This window comes from Anomaloglossus baeobatrachus, chromosome 5, assembly GCF_048569485.1.
Source record: "Anomaloglossus baeobatrachus isolate aAnoBae1 chromosome 5, aAnoBae1.hap1, whole genome shotgun sequence".
Classification (NCBI taxonomy): domain Eukaryota; kingdom Metazoa; phylum Chordata; class Amphibia; order Anura; family Aromobatidae; genus Anomaloglossus; species Anomaloglossus baeobatrachus.
The window spans coordinates 411,795,758-411,819,949 of record NC_134357.1 but is presented as its reverse complement, the minus strand read 5'-3'; the positions used below and the strand labels follow the sequence as shown (position 1 = coordinate 411,819,949).

Genomic DNA, 24,192 nt, shown 5'->3' with positions numbered 1-24,192 from the left:
TCCGTGGCAGTACCGTGCCCCCTCTCACTACCCCCTGCGACCGGGGTTCCAGCTCCTTCCAGGCCAGGCCAACGTCTGGCACCTGGGATGGGTACAGGAGCCCAGCTCCGCAGCGTGACCTTTTCCTGTCACGGCTCACTGACTACTCTTTGACTACTCCTTGACACTTCTGGCCCTCCTTCTACCATGACTCCAACTGGGTGGCCCTATTCCCTTCAGGTTGCCCAATGGGTGTCTGGTGGGTGTGGTGCAGAGTGGTCCCCAGGATTTGTGTATACCTGCTCTTAGCAACACCAAAGGGACAGGACCCATAACCAAGGAGGAGCGGGTACCATGCAGAAGGGCAGATTGCACGGCACCCTTGTAATGACCTGATAGACCAGGGCGTCACACTCAGGACTACTCACTTTCATGGAATCCAACCATTAAACAACTTGCCTGAAGCCTGTTACTAAGGAAAAGCTGCTATGACTATAAGGCTTGAACATTTAGACATGGAGGGGCGGATGATTTTCCTGGCAGAGGAAATAGTGGTGAAGCATAACAGCTTGGAGATAAGACATGTAAATATGAGTGAGCTTTGTTGCAGGGACAGTTATAGATGTTGACTGGTGACAATATAGCTGAAGGTAGGTATAGAACTAAGCCATGCACATTGGGTAATATTGGGATGTATATTGCAATATTGTAATAGAAAATTGTGTCTGAAGAGCTTTGCCATCAGGGACATTCATAAATGGCTGTTATTTTGGAAAGTAGAGCACAACTATAAAGAGAAGAGGAGAAAAACGATTTTCTTTTTTTGCAGATCTTGATGTGCTGACACCATGTTCCTGTACCTCCTTCCCCTGCTCTTTCATTATGCTTATGCATTAAACCTGGAGACCCAGAATCCCAAAACCTTCTCTGGACCTGAAGGCAGTTACTTTGGATTTTCCATTGATATTTATGAGCCTGAAAACAAGGGGTAGGTAACATGATGATTCTAAGCCTGGTGTGACATGTCTTCTGCGGTGGAATCCAATGGGATCTGTTGTGTTGTAGCCTGAAATGTGTATTTCCCAATATTCCCTGTTTATTGAGTACCTTTGGAAAAGTAATACTTGTGTTGAAAGATTGGTAAATTGGAGAACTCGTAAAGGTGTAAACCAGGGACAACAGCCCTGTACAGACAAAACACTAGCCAGCCCTAATCTGCTAAAACTTTGCCTCGGATGGTGGTACTGTGAGGTAAATCCGGAGATATGACGATAAATCATGATATTCAAGTATGTCAGGAAGCCCTCTCCTGGTGTCACCCCCCCTTTCCTTCACACAACTGGTTTAGCAACAAATCCCATGGCCATCTCCTGTGATATGGAGATGAGGTGGTGTGGGAACAATGGACACAGGATGACTCCCTGCCGTCACCCTGTAACAAGAGTTGTATCTCATTAGCAAGGCTATGGAACTAGCTAGACAGAACGACTCCAGTAAAAAATGGTTCATATCTCGCAAGCCATATTTCCGATAAATATGGCAACCATAAAAATGGTGTCTCCGCATGCGGACGATGCCGGCACACCCTTTTTATGGGAGCAGGACATTGGGAAATGCCCCAGGCGTGATATCAGCCAATGGGGAACTGGCAGACAGGTCATGAGTCCCCTCGTTCTGTAGCTAAATTCATAACTGTCACAATGAGAGCATTGGCGTCCGCCTACGACGCTCCCAGGCAAAGTTATGGCCCATATTCCATGTTGGGATATTGTCCATAACTCAAGCCAGGGGTGGAGCAGTGCTCCCTGTGAGGTCACGAAGGTAGGAGGGGACCTGGATCTGCCCAGGTTGATAACCCTACTTCGGCCATTTTCCAGCGTTCTTTCGCTGGGGGCACGTGTAGGAAACATCTGTGGGAGTTCCTGGAAACCTGGTCTACAGCGCCCCCCTGTGGCCAGACGCAACAAGGTAACTGCTGGAACTGTGTATGCCTGTTTGTAACCCATGCTTTGATTGTAACTGTACTCTGACATATGTATATTCTGTAGATTCCCTATTGTATATATTGTAGTTCTAGTGTGCTTTAGGCTGATTAAATTATATAATTAATCTTGGGCTGTTCTGTTATCTCGATCTTGAATCCCACGTCTGTGTGTTCGGCTAATAGTTACCGTAAATCGGTTGGTGGCAGCGAATTGTGCCAAGGATTATTGTGGGGAGGCCAGTGAGATTCGGGGAGATTTTATATATTCCGCCCGCGGAGGTCGGGGGAATATATACCTTACTCTCACCGGGGACCCTTCAATAATCGGCATAAGTAGTATAGCGGCCTCCTTGCTTATGGTCGGGCAATTCCATAATTGGCCTGACTATAAGAGGGGCGCTAGAGAGCGCGTCACGTGCTCTGTCTGTCGGTCGGGAGGTATAAAGGAGGGGTGACCCCCACTTGTTACCCCCCGATTGTGACGTACTGGTAGCCAGCGCGGGGGATTTCTGAGTGACCCCCCCGGTGGTTTGTGACATATTGGTGGCATAGCGGTGGGATCGAGATAATAGTGTGTGTGAGTGTGAGACCCATACTCCCAGACACTAAAGACTGCCTGCAGCAGCTGTGGCTGCTGGGGTCTTCAGACTAGCTCAACACTAGAGTGTCAGAGTGCAGATACTGTAAGGTGTGTGGAGGCATCAGGTGTCAGTTCTGTGTCAGTGACCAAAAGTCTGCAAGAATGGCTGATGGCACCAGGAGCAGAGCTATGCAACTGGCCAATGCTAAGGCAGGAGCCGAAGAGAGGGAGGACGGTGCTGTGGACAGCAATGAGGAGGTTGCCCACGAGTCCTCCAGGAGCTCGACGCCAGAAAACCGTTCTGCCGAGGACATTGCGCAACCTGGCACTGCTGGACAAGATGAGGAGGAGCTCACCCAAGGTTCCTCAACGAGCCAGATGCCAGCCCTCCGCTCTGAAAGGGACAGTGAATCGCCTAGCTCTGCAGCGTGCCGCAGATCACCACGTGCCATTCCACCGAGCCTGGGAGGCTCGGATAGCCTTCTTCAAATGGCTATGGCCCTTCTCCAGGCTGGAGACCAGAAGGGCTACAAGGAACTCCTGGCAGAGCGCAGGGCAGAGCGGCACGCAGAGCGTGAGGCTGCGGAGCGAGAGCGGCAGGCAGCGCGTGAAGAGCGAGAGCGACAGGCAGACCGTGACTACCAGCTGCAGCTAGCTCAGCTCCGGCCCTCATCAGCCACATGTGACCTTCGAGACACCAAACTTCCAAAGGTCCGTGTTGAGGACTTCCCAGTGCTGGAGAAGGATGGAGACTTGGACTCTTTCTTGACTGCTTTTGAAGGGACTTGCTTGCAGCACCATCTGGACAAGGACCAGTGGGCCAAATACCTGACCCCCCGTTTAAGGGGTAAGGCCCTGGATATCCTTGGGGACTTGCCTGCTGAGGCAGATCAGGGCTACGACACCATCAAGCGGGCCCTGATCCAACAGTACAACCTCACTCCAGAGTCCTACCGCAAGAAGTTCCGGAGCCTACAGAAGGGACCAAAGGACTCCTGGGCTGACCACCGGCGGGCACTTGCCCGAGCTGCCGACCACTGGACCCAAGGCCTGCAGCTTTCCACCGGACCGGAGATCCTGGACTTGTTCATCACGGAGCAACTCTTGTGGAACTGCCCTGAGGATCTCCGCCAGTTCATCCGAGACCAGAAGCCAAAGGGGTCCATGGCTACAGCTGCCCTTGCCGATGACTACACCAACAACCGGGCCCCTGAGGCCAGGAGAGCGGCCACCAGCAGCACCTGGAGAGGGGGTAAGATGAATTCTGCGACTGCCCCACCTGCCCCTAGACTGCAGGGGGTGTCCCCCTCAACTCCCCTCTCCAGGCCCGTGGCGGAACCAAGACGGTGCCACCAGTGCAACCTACCTGGACACTTCAAGGCCATGTGCCCTCAGCGTCCCAAGGCCCCGGCTCCGTCCCCGTCCCAAGGGCCGCCCAAGGTGTATTGTGTGGGTGGGGGTGGTGGTAGGTCCCTGGACAGCTTCCAACCTGTCACCGTCGGCCGGTCTGTGACCATAGGACTGCGAGACAGCGCCTCGGAGGTGACTCTGGTGCGGCCTGAGATGGTGTCCCCCCAAGACTTGATCCCTGGAAAAACCCTCGCTGTCTCCGGGATTGGAGGCACTGACCCGGCGCTGCCTGTTGCTGACATTTATGTGGACTGGGGCGCAGGGCGAGGGGTGAGGGAGGTGGGGGTAACTGATCGGATCCCTGCAAACGTGCTACTTGGGACAGATTTGGGGCAGATAACCTCCCAGTTTGGGCCCCAACCAAGGGCTGAACCTTCAGCCCGTACTGACATGACTCCTAACAATGTTAATGTGTTATCTATGAATGATGTAAGGGAGGAGGGAGTGAACTCTGATATTTCTGCTTGCATAGACACCATAGACACACACTCAGCTGCAGCTGTGACAGGGGAGGGGGTCAGAGAAAGGTGTGACAATGCCTCTACAAGTAACCAGCCTGTGAGCTGGGATCTGTTGCCCTCTGCAGGGATAAGCAGAGAGCAGGGTGCTGCAGGGGGAGGACCAGTGTGTGGGGTGGGGGCTACCACAGCAAATGTGGGGTCCCCAGAGATTTCACAGCGGGGTTCTGTTGCTGCAGGAGGGGAACAGGCAGGTGAGATTGGGGCCGGTCCAGGAGCGGAAGTGCTCCCAGGTAAGATCTCGGTGCATGGTTCCCCCACAACCGGGGTGTCAGGAAGCCAGGTAGGTCTGCCTGAACCGGCGACTTGGTCAGGAACGGAGGAGGAGCAGGCACGACCCACGGTCGCAGCGGCTGTGGCCGCTGTCACCCGCAGTGGGAGTGCTGGAAGCCAAGGGGCCTCCCGGAGGTCCGATAGCTCTTCCCCTTCTGACCAAGTGGCAGCCGAGTCAGGTGGAGGCCAGGACACAGGTCCCGGGGTACTGACCGAAGATGTGACAGTCTCGTCGATTCTGGCCACATCTAGTCAGGGGTTTCAGGCAGCGTTAGAAGCTGACGACAGCCTGAAAGCTCTTAAGGAGCAGGCGGCACAGCCTCCCTCGGACTCGGACCCGGAGCGAGTGGTCTGGGACCAAGGACGGCTGTACCGGGCCACGGTCCAGCAGGGTTCACCGGAGGCGTGGCCCAGGGACCGACAGTTGGTGGTACCCTATCCGTTCCGGACGGAGTTGTTGCGGATCGCACATGAGATTCCGATGGCCGGACACCTAGGGATCGCTAAGACCAAGGCCAGGTTAAACCAGCATTTCTACTGGCCAAAAATGGGGGCCGATGTGGCTGCCTACTGCCGTTCGTGTGAAACCTGTCAGAGAGTGGGGAAGGCGGGGCCACGCCCCAAAGCCCCACTGGTATCTCTGCCCATCATCGATGAGCCTTTCAGGAGGGTGGCTGTGGATCTGGTCGGCCCGCTGGCCATCCCCAGCAGCTCCGGGAAACGCTTCATACTGACGGTAGTGGACTATGCCACCCGGTACCCAGAAGCAGTGGCCTTGTCGTCCATTCGGGCTGACAAGGTGGCCACCGCATTGCTGGAGATTTTCTCCCGAGTGGGTTTTCCCCAGGAAATGCTCACTGACCGGGGGACCCAATTCATGTCCCAGCTGATGGAGGCCCTCTGTAAGCAAGTCCAGGTGCGACATCTGGTGGCCAGCCCGTACCATCCACAGACTAATGGCCTGTGCGAGCGGTTCAATGGCACCTTAAAGCAGATGCTTAAGATGTTGGTCGACTCCCATGGGCGTGACTGGGAGCGGTATCTCCCACACCTGTTATTTGCTTACCGGGAGGTTCCACAGGCCTCAACAGGATTCTCACCGTTTGAGCTCCTGTACGGGCGACGTGTGCGGGGCCCCCTGGCTCTGGTGAAAGAGGCTTGGGAAGGGGATTTGGCCACCCCTGGAGTGTCGGTTATCGAGTATGTCATGCGCTTCCGGGACAAAATGCAGGCCTTGACGCAACTGGTACACGACAATATGGCTCAAGCCCAGGCCGATCAGAAGCGTTGGTACGACCAGAACGCTTGTGAGAGGACCTACCAAGTGGGTCAAAAGGTGTGGGTACTGGTCCCCGTACCACAGGACAAGCTTCAGGCAGCCTGGGAAGGCCCATACCTCGTGTACCAGCAGCTCAACCCTGTAACGTACCTGGTCACCCTGGACCCTGCCCGTGGAAGGCGGAAGCCCTTCCATGTGAACATGATGAAGGCACATCATGAGCGGGAGGCATGTGCGCTCCCCGTGTGCAACCTGCCCGAGGAGGGAGAAGCGGAAACCCTCTTGGATATGCTAGCCCAGGTTAGGGCAGGCGGATCCATTGAGGATGTGGAGGTTGGCCACCAGCTCTTGGAGGACCAACGGTCCCAGCTGTGGGCCACCCTACACCCCTTCCGGGGGTTGTTTACCAACCAGCCCGGAAGGACTGACTTGGCTGTCCATCACGTGGACACTGGGGATCATCCCCCGATCCGGCGTTCAGCATATCGGGTCTCCCTGGAGGTGCAGCAACACATGCGCCAGGAGATTGACGAGATGCTGAAGCTGGGGGTGATCCAGGCATCCAACAGCGCTTGGGCCTCGCCTGTAGTCCTCGTCCCTAAGAAGGACCGAACCACTCGGTTCTGCGTGGACTACAGGGGGCTCAATGCTGTCACGGTCGCCGATGCGTACCCAATGCCACGCATCGATGACCTGCTCGATCAGTTGGCCGGGGCTCAGTACCTGACCATCATGGATCTGAGCCGGGGATATTGGCAGATCCCCCTGACTCGCAAGGCCAGGGAACGCTCTGCCTTTATTACCCCATTTGGACTATACGAGTCCACGGTGATGCCATTCGGGATGAGGAATGCCCCTGCCACTTTCCAGCGGATGGTCAACACCCTGCTCAAGGGACTTGAAGGGTACGCGGCCGCGTACCTAGATGACATTGCCGTCTTCAGTCCCACCTGGGAGGACCACCTAGAGCATCTAGCACAGGTGCTCAGGCGGATCCACCGGGCAGGTTTGACCATCAAGCCGGGAAAGTGTCAGCTGGCCATGAGCGAGGTCCAGTACCTCGGTCACCGGGTAGGCGGGAGAACACTGAAGCCCGAGCCTGAGAAAGTGGAGGCCATCGCATCCTGGCCCACCCCCAGGACCAAGAAGCAGGTGATGTCCTTCTTGGGGACCGCTGGGTACTATAGGAGGTTTGTTCCATGCTATAGTAGCCTGGCAAAGCCCTTGACGGACCTCACCAAGAAGGAGCTGCCCTCTGCAGTCGATTGGACAATGGACTGCGAGACAGCCTTCCGGGCCCTAAAGGACGCCCTGTCCAGCCCGCCCGTGCTACAGGCAGCCGACTTCACGCGGCCGTTTGTAGTACAGACCGACGCCAGTGACTTCGGCCTCGGTGCGGTGCTCAGCCAGGTGGACTCTGCGAGCCAAGAGCACCCAGTCTTGTACCTGAGCAGGAAGCTGTTACCAAGGGAAGTTGCCTATTCCACGATGGAGAAGGAGTGCCTGGCCATAGTGTGGGCCCTGCAGCGTCTGCAACCCTATCTATACGGGCGCCACTTCATCGTGGAGACGGACCACAATCCCCTCAGCTGGTTGCACACCGTCTCTGGGACGAATGGGCGATTGTTGCGATGGAGCCTTGCGCTCCAGCAATACAACTTCACCATTCGCCACAAAAGGGGCCGTGACCACGGTAACGCAGACGGGCTGTCCCGACAAGGAGAGGTCGCGGACGGGCGCACGGGGGAACACCGGAGTGTGCTGCCCCCTAGCGCCCTCAAAAGGGGGGAGGTGTGAGGTAAATCCGGAGATATGACGATAAATCATGATATTCAAGTATGTCAGGAAGCCCTCTCCTGGTGTCACCCCCCCTTTCCTTCACACAACTGGTTTAGCAACAAATCCCATGGCCATCTCCTGTGATATGGAGATGAGGTGGTGTGGGAACAATGGACACAGGATGACTCCCTGCCGTCACCCTGTAACAAGAGTTGTATCTCATTAGCAAGGCTATGGAACTAGCTAGACAGAACGACTCCAGTAAAAAATGGTTCATATCTCGCAAGCCATATTTCCGATAAATATGGCAACCATAAAAATGGTGTCTCCGCATGCGGACGATGCCGGCACACCCTTTTTATGGGAGCAGGACATTGGGAAATGACCCAGGCGTGATATCAGCCAATGGGGAACTGGCAGACAGGTCATGAGTCCCCTCGTTCTGTAGCTAAATTCATAACTGTCACAATGAGAGCATTGGCGTCCGCCTACGACGCTCCCAGGCAAAGTTATGGCCCATATTCCATGTTGGGATATTGTCCATAACTCAAGCCAGGGGTGGAGCAGTGCTCCCTGTGAGGTCACGAAGGTAGGAGGGGACCTGGATCTGCCCAGGTTGATAACCCTACTTCGGCCATTTTCCAGCGTTCTTTCGCTGGGGGCACGTGTAGGAAACATCTGTGGGAGTTCCTGGAAACCTGGTCTACAGCGCCCCCCTGTGGCCAGACGCAACAAGGTAACTGCTGGAACTGTGTATGCCTGTTTGTAACCCATGCTTTGATTGTAACTGTACTCTGACATATGTATATTCTGTAGATTCCCTATTGTATATATTGTAGTTCTAGTGTGCTTTAGGCTGATTAAATTATATAATTAATCTTGGGCTGTTCTGTTATCTCGATCTTGAATCCCACGTCTGTGTGTTCGGCTAATAGTTACCGTAAATCGGTTGGTGGCAGCGAATTGTGCCAAGGATTATTGTGGGGAGGCCAGTGAGATTCGGGGAGATTTTATATATTCCGCCCGCGGAGGTCGGGGGAATATATACCTTACTCTCACCGGGGACCCTTCAATAATCGGCATAAGTAGTATAGCGGCCTCCTTGCTTATGGTCGGGCAATTCCATAATTGGCCTGACTATAAGAGGGGCGCTAGAGAGCGCGTCACGTGCTCTGTCTGTCGGTCGGGAGGTATAAAGGAGGGGTGACCCCCACTTGTTACCCCCCGATTGTGACGTACTGGTAGCCAGCGCGGGGGATTTCTGAGTGACCCCCCGGTGGTTTGTGACATTATTGAGTACCTTTGGAAAAGTAATACTTGTGTTGAAAGATTGGTAAATTGGAGAACTCGTAAAGGTGTAAACCAGGGACAACAGCCCTGTACAGACAAAACACTAGCCAGCCCTAATCTGCTAAAACTTTGCCTCGGATGGTGGTACCATAAAGGCAACACAAATTGTGGTGCACCCGCTCAGTGTTTACTCTCCCTTGCTGATCTTGTAGTGCTGTACTGAAGTACCTATCCAGATTGATGGACTGCAAGTATGAAACACCACAAATTTGCTAAACCAAGCCCAATAGTAATCAAAATGAAAAAACATCAACAAAGAAACAGAGAAATACCCTATATCAACATCTAACACCATGTAAAATATATTATGTATATATAATATACTCAAATGTGTGAAATACCTAAGTAAAAAATGCAACATGTATAATGTGTGGAATAGCTTAAGATGAAAAAAGCTCTAGTGGTTCACATAGTGCTCTAAAAGGCAATATAGGGCTTTTTATATATGAATGATGGGATTTTGTTGTGTTTTTTATTGTACTTATTGCCTATTTCTGTTATGCTAGTTATGTCAAATATCACCACTTTTACTATTTATACCACTTTTAATGTATTTGTCCTGATGAAAGTACCAGTTCAGTATCGTATCTGGTAGCCTGAATATCTTACCTATAAAACAGGGGTGTGCAATCTCTGGCCCACAGTCCACTTGTGGACTGTGATGACCTTTTCTGTGGTTCCCAGGTAGGTTCTCAGGAACCGCAGTGTGTTGACAGTTGTTTTGGTGGCTGCCAAACCCTTTAAACCCCTCATACACTGTGAGGACCCGCACGCAAAGTTCACTACTGAAGAGTTAGCATTTGATGCACTACCATTTCACAGATGAAGACTCAGCCTCCCCAGTGATGTATATGCTCCAGCCTCCTTAGTAAAGTACATGCCTCAGCCTCCCCAGTGATGTATTTGCCACAGCCTCCCCATTGTTGTACATTCCTAAGCCTTGCTAGTAATGTAGATGTTCCATCCTCTCCAGTGATGTATGTCATCTAGCCTCCCCAGTGATGTATATGCCCCCAGGGTCTTCTGTGAGGTATATGCCCCAGCGCACTCCTGTGATGTATGTGCCACAGCATCTCCTGTGATGTACATACTGCAACACCCACATCTCCTGTGATATATATATATATATATATATATATATATATATATATATATATACTGCAGCTCTTGATGTACATTTCAGTCTTCCCACTGCTTGGGTTCTATTCTATAATTGTAATGTGCAAAGTACATGAACAAAGGCACTCCCTGTGTGAATTAATAGTGATAATGAATGAGACCTAAGTGAGTATAATACTGCTCACTTGGAGTAGGCTGGGCAGGCACAACAACACTAGTGAAATTCTCCTTGTGGTTTACTATCCATGTGTTCTGAACAACTTAGTACTGCGAATTTTTTACAAAACTTATCATCGCTATTGCTCGCTAAGAGTTGGCCGCTCCAGACCGATGCAAACCTGGAAAAGCAGTTGTGAAAAGCAACATGATCACTATCACACACCTCTTCAAAGAGAAGCAACTCCAGCCACCACATAAGGAGTGAGATAATTAATTGTTTGACTAAATATAGCAGAGGGTAATTTTCTTTTTGATAATTTAGTGCAGCCCCTGTATGATGGTAGAAAAATCCGAATGGTCACTGGCCTGCAATAAAGGAACCATGACTACATCCTGTCTTCTTTGGATAGTTATCATCAGCAGCACCTGTGTCCTGTATTTTCCTCTATGTTGTTTAGGCCCTGCTAGGTGGGCTAATTCCAGCCTGTTAATGAACCCTAATTGGCTATATACAACTTAGCCGATGCTCGTTTACTTGCCCATTAACATATGCCGATAAAAAACTATATACTGGTAAATCTTGTGTGCAGCACATCACCTGTTTATGTAGGAGATGGGCCGATTACCACACTCCTACTGAATGTGTATTATGTTTATATGTACAGTACAGACCAAACGTTTGGACACACCTTCTTATTCAAAGAGTTTTCTTTATTTTCATGACTCTGAAAATTGTAGATTCACATTGAAGACATCAAAACTATGAATTAACACATGTGGAATGAAATAGTTAACAAAAAACTGTGAAACAACTGAAAATATGTCTTATAGTCTGGGTTCTTCAAAGTAGCCACCTATTGCTATGATTACTTCTTTGCACACTCTTCGCATTCTCTTGATGAGCTTCAGGAGGTAGTCACCAGAAATGGTCTTTCAACAGTCTTGAAGGAGTTCCCAGAGATGCTTAGCACTTGTTGGCCCTTTTGCCTTCACTCTGCGGTCCAGCTCACCTCAAACCATCTCGATTGGGTTCAGGTCTGATGACTGTGGAGGCCAGCTCATCTGGCGTAGCACCCCATCACTTTCCTTCTTAGTCAAATAGCCCTTACACAGCCTGGAGGTGTGTTTGGGGTCATTGTCCTGTTGAAAAAAAAAAAGATGGTCCAACTAAACACAAACCGGATAGAATAGCATGCTGCTGCAAGATGCTGTGGTAGCCCTGCTGGTTCAGTATGCCTTCCATTTTGAATAAATCCCCAACAGTGTCACCAGCAAAGCACCCCCACACCATCACACCTCCTCCTCCATGCTTCACGGTGGGAACCAAGCATATAGAGTCCATCCGTTCACCTTTTCTGCGTCGCACAAAGACACGGTGGTTGATCCAAAGATCTCTAATTTTGACTCATCAGACCAAAGCACAGATTTCCACTGGTCTAATGTCTACTCCTTGTGTTCTTTAGCCCAAACAAGTCTCTTCTGCTTGTTGCCTGTCCTTAGCAGTGGTTTCCTAGCAGCTATTTTACCATGAAGGCCTGCTGCACAAAGTCTCCTCTTAACAGTTGTTCTAGAGATGTGTCTGCTGCTAGAACTCTGTGTGCCATTGACTTGGTTTCTAATCTGAGCTGCTGTTAACCCGCGATTTCTGAGGCTGATGACTCGGATAAACTTATCCTCTGCAACAGAGGTGACTCTTGGTCTGCCATTCCTGGGGCGGTCCTCATGTGAGCCAGTTTCTTTGTAGCGTTTGATGGTTTTTGCCACTGCACTTGGGGACACTTTCAAAGATTTCCCAATTTTTCGGACTGACTGACCTTCATTTCTTAAAGTAATGATGGCCACTTGTTTTTCTTTACTTAGCTGCTTTTTTCTTGCCATAATACAAATTGTAACAGTCTATTCAGTAGGACTATCAGCTGTGTATCCACCAGACTTTTGCACAACACAACTAATGGTCCCAACCCCATTTATAAGGCAAGAAATCCCACTTATTAAACCACAGACAGACAGACAGGGCACACCTGTGAAGTGAAAACCATTTCCAATGACTACCTCTTGAAACTCATCAAGAGAATGCCAAGAGTGTGCAAAGCAGTAATCAAAGCAAAAGGTGGCTACTTTGAAGAACCTAGAATATAAGACATATTTTCAGTTGTTTCATACTTTTTTGGTTAAGTATTTCATTCCACATGTGTTAATTCATAGTTGTGATGCCTTCAATGTGAATCTACAATTTTCAGAGTCATGAAAATAAAGAAAACTCTTTGAGTGAGAAGGTGTGTCAAAACTTTTGGTCTGTACTGTATGTGTATGTATATGTATCTTTAAGCGTATTGCAGCAGATTCTTCTAATCTACCTTAATTAATGTTTTAGTATATAGAGTGTAATGTGTTTTATGTAAGGTGCTTTATTACAGGAAATATTGTACTAATGATGTGTAAAGTATAAGATTTTTTTTTTAGGTTAGGTTTAGTGCAACATAGGGACAAGCATGCAGGAGAGAGTTAAGTAGTAGTTAGTATGTTAGGATAGGAAATGCTAAGTGCAGGTGTTAGCAGACCAGATATGGATACAGTGGTAGCCTAGGACCTAGGGCCCAGTGGGTGGAGTAAACAAGGGAGTTGGGCAGCTAGGCCAAGAAGAAGTGAGTTGAGTGGATAGTAGAGTTCTACACAGGAGGTCCTTGGAGAACAAACTCTGTATCAGCGTTTGTCCAGGCGTCAGGATGTATCTTCCATTGTGTCCAAGGGACACTGCTGCAAAAGACAGGGAACACAGGAGTCAGACTCGGCTGCTGGAGGGATAAAACCCAGAGCGAGGGCTAGACAGAAAGCTACTCCATTGAGCAGCGGCAGCAGAATGGTAACGCAAGGGGAAAGTGGCATGTTTTGTCCTATCAAGTTTAATTATGAAGATGTCTCTTATGAAGATTGAATGTTCAATATACTGTAGAAGTTGAAGTATGAATTAAAAGGAAATAGTTTCTGTGACGTGTTGCCCAAGTACGTCTATGACAGGGACCGGCGACATGTCACACCCCCTGGTAACACATGCACAACACCAGGTTGAAGAAGGCGAGTTGCGCACTGCCGGCCATCACCCATCTTCCCCCTTCATTTACATGGAGCAATGTGCTGCCAACAATGATTTTTATGCTGGCATGAATGATCCAAGCATCTAATGGTGATTGGCAGCATGTGCATAATGGCCGATGGTTGGGTACAAGTGTTCTTTGTGTACGTTTGTCTGCCAATTATTGGCTTATCTAAATGAGATTTTAAATTGGTGACCTTCAACCCCTCATGAGGGTTGTCAGGTTTACGATCAGAAGTAAAGTATTTCTCTACAGAGATGTTATACATGTCAGCATAGGTTATGTTTTATACTTATACCTATATGAATGTGTCACTATTGTCTTACAATACTTGTGTCATGAGTTTGCATATGATTGGCCAATTAAATTGTATGCTCAATCGATATTTCTATGGGTGTCTTCCAGAGCTTATATTTCCTCCAATTTTCAAAAAAACGGCTTCCTATGAAGTTAGATTGTGTTTGGTTTTGTGTATGAGCGTTAATTACTTGCACATTGTTCTCGGTGTGATTATTAACCTTTCAATGTTCTGGCCTGAAATTGCTTCAATGACGAGCCAAAATTTTTTTTCTTCCCTTTTTTCTACCCACATTTCAGCAGCCATAACTTTTTAATAACTTTGCTGATATGGATGTTCTTTTTATTTGGGAGAAAATGCATTATTTGACAGCACTGTTTTGGTTACATTTCAATTATCAATTTTTTTATATACCATATTTTTTGTGACTCAAATATAGGGAAAAAAACAATTTTTATTTGTTTTGTGATTTGCACTAAATAAGATGTAGAATTAATTCTTCAGGTTATTGTAGTCTTTAAGGTTTTTTTAATTACTTTTTGATAAAATGTGTTTAATATGAATAAGAAAAAGATGTGTTTTTTTTATTTGTGCAAAGATGACCTTTTTATGTGTTATAAAAAAAAGGTTTATATTTGTACCTGGCAGAGCTGATCGGGTCTGCTATGCTGGGTGGACTCCTGGAGATTATGTAATAGAAGCTTTAGTATACATTATATTTCTATACCCCACACATTAACACAATGCACACAGCATAAGAAAATGCAGAAGTGGTACTAAACTGCTTCTGTCTTCTCCTAAGGACTTTGTCTGACAGCCAGGGACCAGACCTGCTCATGAAGGAGTCTGAGCTTTAATCGTGAACCATGAATTTACTAATTTTGACCATGGGCTGTGTCAGTAGGTTCTTAATCATTAATATTTTATGTTAGTTTTTTGTGTGGACGTGTATTAATATTATTATGTTCCACTGTAGAAATTTAATGTTTGGTAAATATTTTTCCTCAGATTAAGCATTGTTGTGGGTGCTCCAAAATCTAACACATCGCAGCCTGATGTCTCTAGCGGTGGAGGAGTCTTCCTGTGTCCATGGCAATCGGGAAGCAATGACTGCTCCATCATACCATTTGACCAAACAGGTGAAGTAATGCAATGTAAATAGTAAAAATTATGCCAATCTGACTAGTGATTGAGATATGGATAAAAGAAAGTGAGGGGACCTGTTTAGTTTTTGGCAGAAGGCTCATAGCAGTAACATATGTGACATGTGATTGTTCGGAGAGTTGGGTGGGTGGCCAAAACATTTACCCCGGGGCTTCAACTTTTAACCTTTTGCCCAAGAGATTCCACAATGCTGTTTTGGCATCAGCTTTCCTTAAACACAATCTAAATATAATTTATTAGTTTTCTGATGTCCAAAATGAATCAATTATATAGGCCCTAATTCACAAAGCTTTTATGGCAGAAAACTAGTAAAAAAAACTCTGAAAAGTTGCAAAATGTTTGTGAAATGTAAGGTATGCAAACTTTTGTTAGGTTTGTCATATCCACGCCATTTTCGCACAACTTCAACAAAGTAAGCAGTTGGTATGGATGGAGCCTGGCAATCCCCGCTGATCAAATTCATGACAAGTAATGACATTCTTATGTTCCATAGCTTACTCAAGTTACAGACTGGTCACTTCATGCCTCGTATGATTCAATCATAGACATGCTCCTCTTAATGTATCAGGCACCTTGCACTACATTCCACCCCACCCCACATTAAGATTGAGGAGGCCCGGCTTTATTTGCCGGTGAGCCCCTGACTGGCCAGCCCAGTTGTGGCATGTTTTTGCCCTCTTTTCCTAACATACGGGAAAGGGTTAATGATCTTGTTTAATAACCATCCTTCCCTTTTAATCACGCCTACCTGTTGCAGATGTGCCCCCCGGATCCGGATGTGCATTTTCTCCTCCCCCTCCCCTCCTTGGGGGGTATGCTGTCTATAGCTGTGCCCAAGGCTTTTCCAGCCTCTTTGATCCTGGATGGAGAGCTTCCCACCCTCCCTCCCTTCTAATTGTTGGTTTGTTTGGTGGTTAATGGTGTTGATGAAAGTCGCAGCTGATGGCGGAAGATCGACTCTGGGTAACATGTGTCGGGAGTCCGGCGGCATATCCCCATCACTTCCGGTGGTCAAATTTAAGAGCTGCGACCTTACCCTTCCAAAGTTGGTGTTGAGAAAACATGAGAGTGGTTTTAATTTTTATACTCTCCAATAAAAGTTTAATTTGGAATTTCTGTTTTTGGTCTTTTTTTGTGTTGGGAAAAGGGGCAATCGTTTAATGGTGTGGGCAGTCTGGTATATGGCTTAGATTTATGAAGGCTGGTGGTTTTTTTCACCACTATCAAGCAGGATGCTGCCTGTCTATTGTAGAACACACTGTATGTGTTGTCTAAAGGTTCCCATAGACATTAGATCAAAGTTTGCTGAACCTGAGAATTTCAGTTGGGGCTGGACCATCTGATATGTTTGGGGGCCTCCTGACTCAGCCCTGAGAAATGATATTGAGGAAAGGACGAATCTGGCTTTTGGAGTTTCCATATCTGACATTTTTATTTTCAGGGAAGTTAAGCTGCTGGCAGAAGTGTATGGCAGCATCTTTCTCATCTCTCCACATTGAAAACAAATGATTGTCATCTCATGTGTATGGGCATTTTTAGTCTTCTTGTAGACAACAGAACCTTAAAGAGAATATTATTTGCCATGTAAACTCAATATATCAGTAAACTCAGTATAATGGCCCCAACATAACCCACCACACAATGTGATGACCCCAGCACCACCCTACATAATATGATGGCCCACACTAGTCCTTCAAACAGCATAATGGCACTACACAGGCCTCCAAATAGCATAATGAACCTCACACAGCCTTCCCAACAGCATAATGGCCCCCACACAGGGGGCATCTTATTCCCTTATGTGTATCTCTTAGTCTGATCTTGCCTCACCATTATGTAATTTGTATTTTTATTTATAAACTTTATTATAAATTGGTTGCAATTATTTTTCTCTTTTGGAGATATTATTTTTTGTTGTATTTTACCTATTTGAGATTATTTTTTGGGTACATGTTGTTAATTTGTAGGCTATTACTACTATTGGTGAAGTAATTTAAGGTTGCTATGGCAACTCTATCCATGCAAACAGCATAATGGCCCCCACACAGCCCAGCAAATAGTATAATTGCCCCCACATAGCCCTGAAAACAGTATAATGGCCCCCACATAGCCCTCTATATAGGATAAAGTCTCCCACATAGCCCGCCATATAGTATAATGGGCCCCACATTGCTTACCATGTAGTATAATGCGCCCTACATTGCTTTCTACATAATATAATGGGCCCCACATTGCCTTCCATACAGTATAATAGGCTACACATTGCCTTCCTTACAGTATAATGGGCCACACATTGCCTTCCTTACAGTATAATAGGCCACACATTGCCTTCTTTACAGTATAATAGGCCATATATTGCCTTCCTTTCAGTATAATAGGCCACACATTGCCTTCCTTACAGTATAATAGGCCACACATTGCCTTCCTTACAGTATAATGGGCACCACATTGCCTTCCTTACAGTATAATGGGCACCACATTGCCTTCCACACAGTATAATGAAAGCTCCCATAGCTCTCCAAACAGTACAATGGCATCTCCGCAATGTACTAAAAAAAGCAAAACCATCTCCTCGTTCCCCCACTGCTCCGGTCTATGCAGCATGTAGTCTAAAGCGCTGCATATCTCAGAGCAGTGGGCATGACAGTGACATCATTGCGCCCGCTGCGCTGAGACAACAGAGCCCAGATGCAGAGGAAGAATGATTGAGGAGGGAGTGAATGGTTCCCTCTTTCATTATTGCTTTCAACTGTATGGGCATCTGTGACGTTGATAAAGTTGAAAGTGCGATGGCGGCGCAGTCTGGTGCCATTATATCACTAGACAGAGTCTTGTTAATAGTATGTATTTACATTATCCGATTAGTTTACATTGTTGTATCTATTCCATAGGTGACATATATGACACTACAAATCAAGTAGTACAGGTTTTTAAGTCTAATCAATGGTTTGGAGCAACAGTAAGAACCTGGAACAGCTACATTCTGGTATGAGAGCATAATATATGATATATACTAGCTGTGTACTAGACTGGTCTTGAATTTTAAGTGAAACCCCCCCCCCCAAAAAAAAACATGTTATGTGAACCAGAACTATCACTATGGTAAGGGGGCAAACTGTTGTGGCCATAAATATTGTTGTGGTTCATAGATAAGCAGTGTGAAAGTTTTATTGTCCTTTGATTGGGGTCTGGTCAGGGCTGTGATGCCCCCGGATGCTCTGAAGAGCACATTTCTTAATTACATCAATTAGTGGGGTATCACAGAACCTCACAGTAATAAGTCTAATGGGGTCAGGTCAGGTGAGCGTGTAGGCCACTCCACGCAGCCACCATACCAATGACTTGTAGGAAGGTCTCCATGAGGTATCGCTTCACGTCCGCAGCCTTGTGAGTTTTACACATTCTAATCATAGAATTTCTGTATGCAAGGTGTCGATACATATTGAATTGATGATGCCCTACAACTTTGTTATGTAATGCTAACTCTGTTGTTTTCCACCAGGTGGCGCTATAGGTGGTTTCATTGCGTAGCGCATGGCTACGTTACTATACCTAGACACCACTTCTATGCCTATAGCTGCCGTCGTTCTCAAGTTAATGGCGGTGGGCAGGATATGGGTGGACACACTGTAAATATAGATAAATAAAAAAAAATGTTTATTGGTGGCCTATCAACTCTATCCTGATAGATGTGGTTTTCTCCTCTTTTCTGTTGAAAATGCTCATTGAAGGAAGTGATTAAGTGCATGGGAGAGTTGGAGGAGATAGCTATCTTCCAAATTCTTGGCTGACAGCTAACTCATATGTATAACCAACTTTACTCGTAAAGGGGTATTTCCATCTACAAGATCCTATCCTAATATGTAGTAGGTGAAATAATAAGAATATTAGCAATTAGCAATAGTTTTTCTGATTCACTATGTCGCTTTCATCATGTTTAGGGCATTGCAGGACCTTAGGTATTCATGGTTATGACCACTTGTGCTCTTAACCATGGATACCTAAGATCCTGCAATGCTCTAAACAAGAGGTAAACGACATAGTGAATCAGGAGAACTATAGTACATTTCTAATTTGAGGTATTTGCTAATACTCTTATTATTTCACCTACGACATATTGGGATAGGGTCATAGAGATAGGAATACCCATTTAAACCCCCACATGATTCTGGTGGTCCGTACTGGTCTTGCTGTGATGATGTACTATCATCATTTACATTACTGCCGCAACTTGCAACACAAGATAGTTTATGGGCAAGTGTTGTAAAACCTTAACCTATTTTTAGTCCTGAGAAAGTCTTATAAACAATGTTGGCAAATCACTGGGACCCCTCCCAATCCTAACAAATGGTAGGAGCCCCTTTATCCTTTTCAGACATGGCTGTGCTCCTAACCAATGGTGTCTGGTGAATGCGCTTCAATTTCTGCAAATCTGAAGGGATCTCGGAGCTTAGCTAGTTCTGCAGATCTCTGACGGATCTTTCATTCATGGTGGTCTAACCTATGTCACCCCAGAAGATAATGGCCCATCCTAATGACATGCCTTTTATGTTAGTAGGGGCTAAAACTTCTTTATGCACAACTTGTCACAAGAATTGGCTAAGCCTATTTAAGGAAATTATATTATGTCTGGAGGTTTATGAAAGCATAAAAAGATAACCACGTGTTGGGGCATCTTTAATTTTTCATAGGAATCTGTGCATGTAGATCCAGCCAATTGTTTGATGTGGTAAATGTGTGTGTGCCGTGTCTCAAGATATTTTCTCACATTCTCTTCACAGGCATGCGCCCCCTTACAGCAGTTTACATTCCAGATGAAAGCAAATCGTTTTAATCAATCGGGCAAAACTCCCACTGGGGCCTGCTACTTGACTACGGACCTGAAGAACAGCTATGAATTTGCTCCATGTCGAGAGCTCAGCGTCGAGCACACCTATGCGCTAAAGAATTATAGTATGACTGATAGCCTCAACAAAATGATCAACGTTAAATGTTTTTAAGCAATTGCTTGATCTTGCTGTGGTTAATTTAAAGGGTTATTCCCATCTTCAAGATGCTATCCCAATATGTAATAGATGTAATAGTAATAACTTTAGCAAATACCTCCAATTACAAATACAGTATAGTTCTAATTTTCTATGTCACTCACCTCATGTGCAGATAATTGCAGGACTTTAGGTATTCATTGTTCGATCACGTATATAGTAGCAGCTAGTTGCTCGTGGTCGTAACCATGGATGCCTGAGCTGCAATGCCCTTCACATGATGTAAGAGACATGTCTATATCAGGAGAAATATACTAAATTTCTAATTGGACGTATTTATTTTATATATTCCAATTCTTTTATTATTACCCCTGCAACATATTGGGATAGGATCTTGGAGATGGGAATACCCCTTTAAGTCTTAAAAGTGAAAATAAAGTAAAGTTTAGTAACTTTGAAAATACATATTCTCATCTCGACAAGATAAATGTGGTTTTTTTCCATATACATAGCATCTGAACGTCTAATATGCACGATTCTGCATACAAATCTGTGTTTGAATTGAAGCAATGATCAGAAAATGAACTATTGTTTAAATCAATTTTTTTTGTATATATTTTTCTATAATTTTTTTTATTTTTTATTTCACAATCTGTTTACGGGCTATTTTAGGTTCCTAACTACCTGTTGTTTCAGCAAACAACAAATTGAAAATTAGCCACAATAAACAGACTATAACCCTATCCTTTGTTCTGAAGCATCAAATGAGTTTGTACAAAAGTCTTTATGAAGAAAAAGGGAGCAGAGTCAGGTGTGATTGGTGGATTCTGTGTTATTAGCTGTGTATCGAGGGATTACCTGTTATTGCAATCCTGTATCTACTGTTAAGTAAACTGCAGTAAACTCTTCCTGAAACAACAGGAAGTTAGAGTTTAAATTAGGCCTAGTGGCCTGTGTGAAATTTTTTTGGGTCCAACCCCCTGCGAGTGCAGGCTTTCCTAAATCATCCCAGCTATATGTTTATCCAATTTCTGCTTGAAGATTTCCATTGATGGAGAGCTCACCACCTCCCGTGGTAGCCTGTTCCACTCTCTGACTGCCCTCACTGTCAGAAAGTTTTTCCTAATGTCTAATCTGAATCTCCTTCCTTTTAGTTTCATCCCATTGCTTCTTGTACTTCCTTGTACTACTTGTACGTTTCAGATATTTGTAGACCGCTATTAAGTTTCCTCTCAGCCTTCACTTTTTCAAATAAACATCTCTAGTTCTTTTAGCCGTTCTTCATATGACATGGTTTGCAGACTTTCTACCATCTTGGTTGCTCTTCTCTAGACTTGCCACAATATATTGATGTCTTTCTTGAATTGGGGCACCCAGAACTATACACAGTATTCCAGGTGTGGTCTGACCAGGTCATAGTATAGGGGAATAATTACCTCTCTTGATCTAGATTCAATGCTTGTCTTGATACATCCAAGAATTTTGTTGGCCTTTTTAGCTGCAGCTCCATATTGTTGGCTCGTGTTGAATCTGAGATCCACTATTATGCCCAAGTCCATTTCCCCGGATCGTCGTGATATGAAAAAAAAAATCCAGAATAAAAAAAATACATGTAAGAGAAAAACCCTGATTTAAACCGTTGTTCATTTTTCTGATGATAGCTTCCCTTTAGATCAGTGTTTCCCAAACTCCAGTACTCATGGCCCCCAACAAGTGATGTTTTCAGGATTTCCTTACTATTGAACAGGTGATGGAATCATTATCAAGGCATCACCTGTGCTATATTAAGGAAATCCTGAAAACATGACCTGTTGGGGGTCGTGAGGACTGGAGTTTGGGAACCACTGTTTTAGATGAAAAGATTGTATGATGCAAAATCTGTACAAGTGAAGGATTTGCAAAGTTACTCAGTGCTTTATATAGACTTCAACGTGACAAGCAGTTTGTGAAACTGTAGTTATAGCTTAGATTTTCCTTCTTAGGTTAATTTTCCACAGTGAATTTTTGACGGCGTGTATTTTCACTGTGCCAAAAAGCATCATTTTAGAGTTCCAGTAAAGTGGATGAGATTTGTAGAAATGTCATGCCCACTGTGCTTCTTTTTTAACATAGTGCAAATGGAAATGCGGTGCGTATTTCTAATCCACAACATATCAATTTCTCCCACAAGTACAATGAGTTTTAGGCCTTATTCACATATCAGTATTTTGCATCAGCATTTGTATGCCAATGCCAGGAGTGCAACTTACAGAGAAAAAGTATAACTTAAAGACTGACACCTATTCTTTTTTTGTAGACACTCCTGATTTTGGCAAATACTGATGAAATACTGATCAAAAATACTAATGTGTGTGAATGACGCCCAATGTGTAGATTTTCCCCATAGAATTGTATTAGACCAAGTGCACATACTGAGTATTTGGTGAGGGTTTTTTTGTAAGCCAAAACCAGGAGTGGGTGATAATACAGAAGTGGTGCCTGTGTTTCTATTATTCTTTTCCTCTGATTATTCCACTCCACGTTTCGGCTAAAGGGTACTTTACACGCTGCGACATCGCTAATGATTTATCGTCGGGGTCACGGTGTTTGTGACGCACATCCGGCGTTGTTAGCGACATTGCAGCGTGTGGAACGTACGAGCGACCTTTAACGATCGCAAAAGTGGTAAAAACCGTTGGTTTTGGAGAGGTCGTTCAAACACCAAATATCGTTGTTTGGGCACTAGCGATGTTGTTCCGCATTCCTGCGGCAGCACACATCGCTATGTGTGACACCGCAGGAGCGACGAACATCTCCTTACTTGCGTCCACCGGCAATGAGGAAGGAAGGAGGTGGGCGGCATGTTCCAGCCGCTCATCTCCGCTCCTCCTCTGCTATTGGACGGCTGTCGTGTGACGTCGCTGTGACGCCGCACGAACTGCCCCCTTAGAAAGGAGGCGGTTCGCTGGCCAGAGCGACGTCGCAGGGAAGGTAAGTCCGTGTGACGGGTGTTAGCGATGTTGTGTGCCATGGGAAGCGATTTGCCTGTGACACACAACCGACGGGGGCGGGTACAGTCGCTAGCAATATCGGTACCGATATCGCAGCGTGTAAAGTACCCTTTAGGCTGGAGTCACACTTACATGAGGATCACATCACATTGTCTGGACTGGGAGTGTGCAGCTTCATGTATGTGTACAGCTGACCGGCTCCTGTCAGGAGAGCTGCGGCCAGTCCGGGCAATGCAATCCTAGTGCAACTCACATGAAAGTGTGACTTCAGCCTTACAAATACTGAGGTAAAAAACTCACCAAAAATTCAATGTATGCACATGGCTTGAGCGCACTAGAAATGCATGTAATCCACACATGACTGTATCAATAAAATTTGGTCAAAGCCAAATACCAGTATCAAAAAGAAAGTGGTATTATTTCAAAGATGACATACAAAAAACTTACAAAAATGGCAGTGTCAAAACAGTAATAAAAAAGCACTAAAAGCCACATATAATCCAATTTACATAATACCTGCAAAAAATCTACAAAAACTCGCCAAACACTCATTGTGAGAGCCTAGCCTTAGTGATTGTGCAGCTTTATACGCCATAGCTGACTGTTCTGGCTATAAGATGTTGGCACATGGAACAACCTGCAGATACCGTAATAGATGGGATCTACTGAACTATCACCCTATATACAATGTAGGAATAAGTTGCAATGTGTCCTCATACATACATTGTCCTTTCATCACACAGAGGATGATAAACGTGACTGTGAGATTGGATTCAGCGCAGAAATAAGCAAGGTGAGTAATTGTGATTTATTATTTCACAGCTCCAACTAATTGGGCAATATGTGTCTGATCATATTTTATGCCTGGCTGAGGGCTTGAGAGCAGAGCATGACACATGGATACCTCAAAAACTAGTGTTTTCTTAATTCCTGTGTCATACACCACCGTCTCACCCCCTCATTAAACAAGAGTATATCAGTTATGCAAAGTCTTCTTTTCATCATGTTAAATTCACTAGCGCAGTTGTATTAAAGACGTTTGCCACAACTTTAACATTGATGGTCTTTTCTAGCCAATGTTGCCAATGGCTCTGGTTTGCCAGGACCCGATGTTAACACAAGCACTAAAGCAGGCCATCTGTTCTTAAGGCCCCCTTCACACGTCCGTGAAACACGTGCGTGTTTGGTCCGTTTCCGTATATACCGGAGACACGGCCAAACGTGCACCAA

At 46.0% G+C, this 24,192-nt stretch overlaps 1 protein-coding gene across 1 annotated transcript in view; it reads left to right on the top strand.

Annotated features, from left to right (window-relative positions):
* Positions 1-571: 571 nt before the first annotated feature.
* Positions 572-24,192, top strand: part of ITGA2B (integrin subunit alpha 2b) — a 130,942-nt gene continuing 107,321 nt past the window's right edge. Inside the window, exons 1-6 of the mRNA XM_075347718.1 lie at positions 572-629; positions 809-967; positions 14,832-14,962; positions 17,879-17,973; positions 19,769-19,940; positions 23,706-23,755. Coding sequence (XP_075203833.1) covers positions 828-967; positions 14,832-14,962; positions 17,879-17,973; positions 19,769-19,940; positions 23,706-23,755 — 588 coding nt within the window. The 5' untranslated portion in view covers positions 572-629; positions 809-827. The remainder of the gene's footprint in view (positions 630-808; positions 968-14,831; positions 14,963-17,878; positions 17,974-19,768; positions 19,941-23,705; positions 23,756-24,192) is intronic.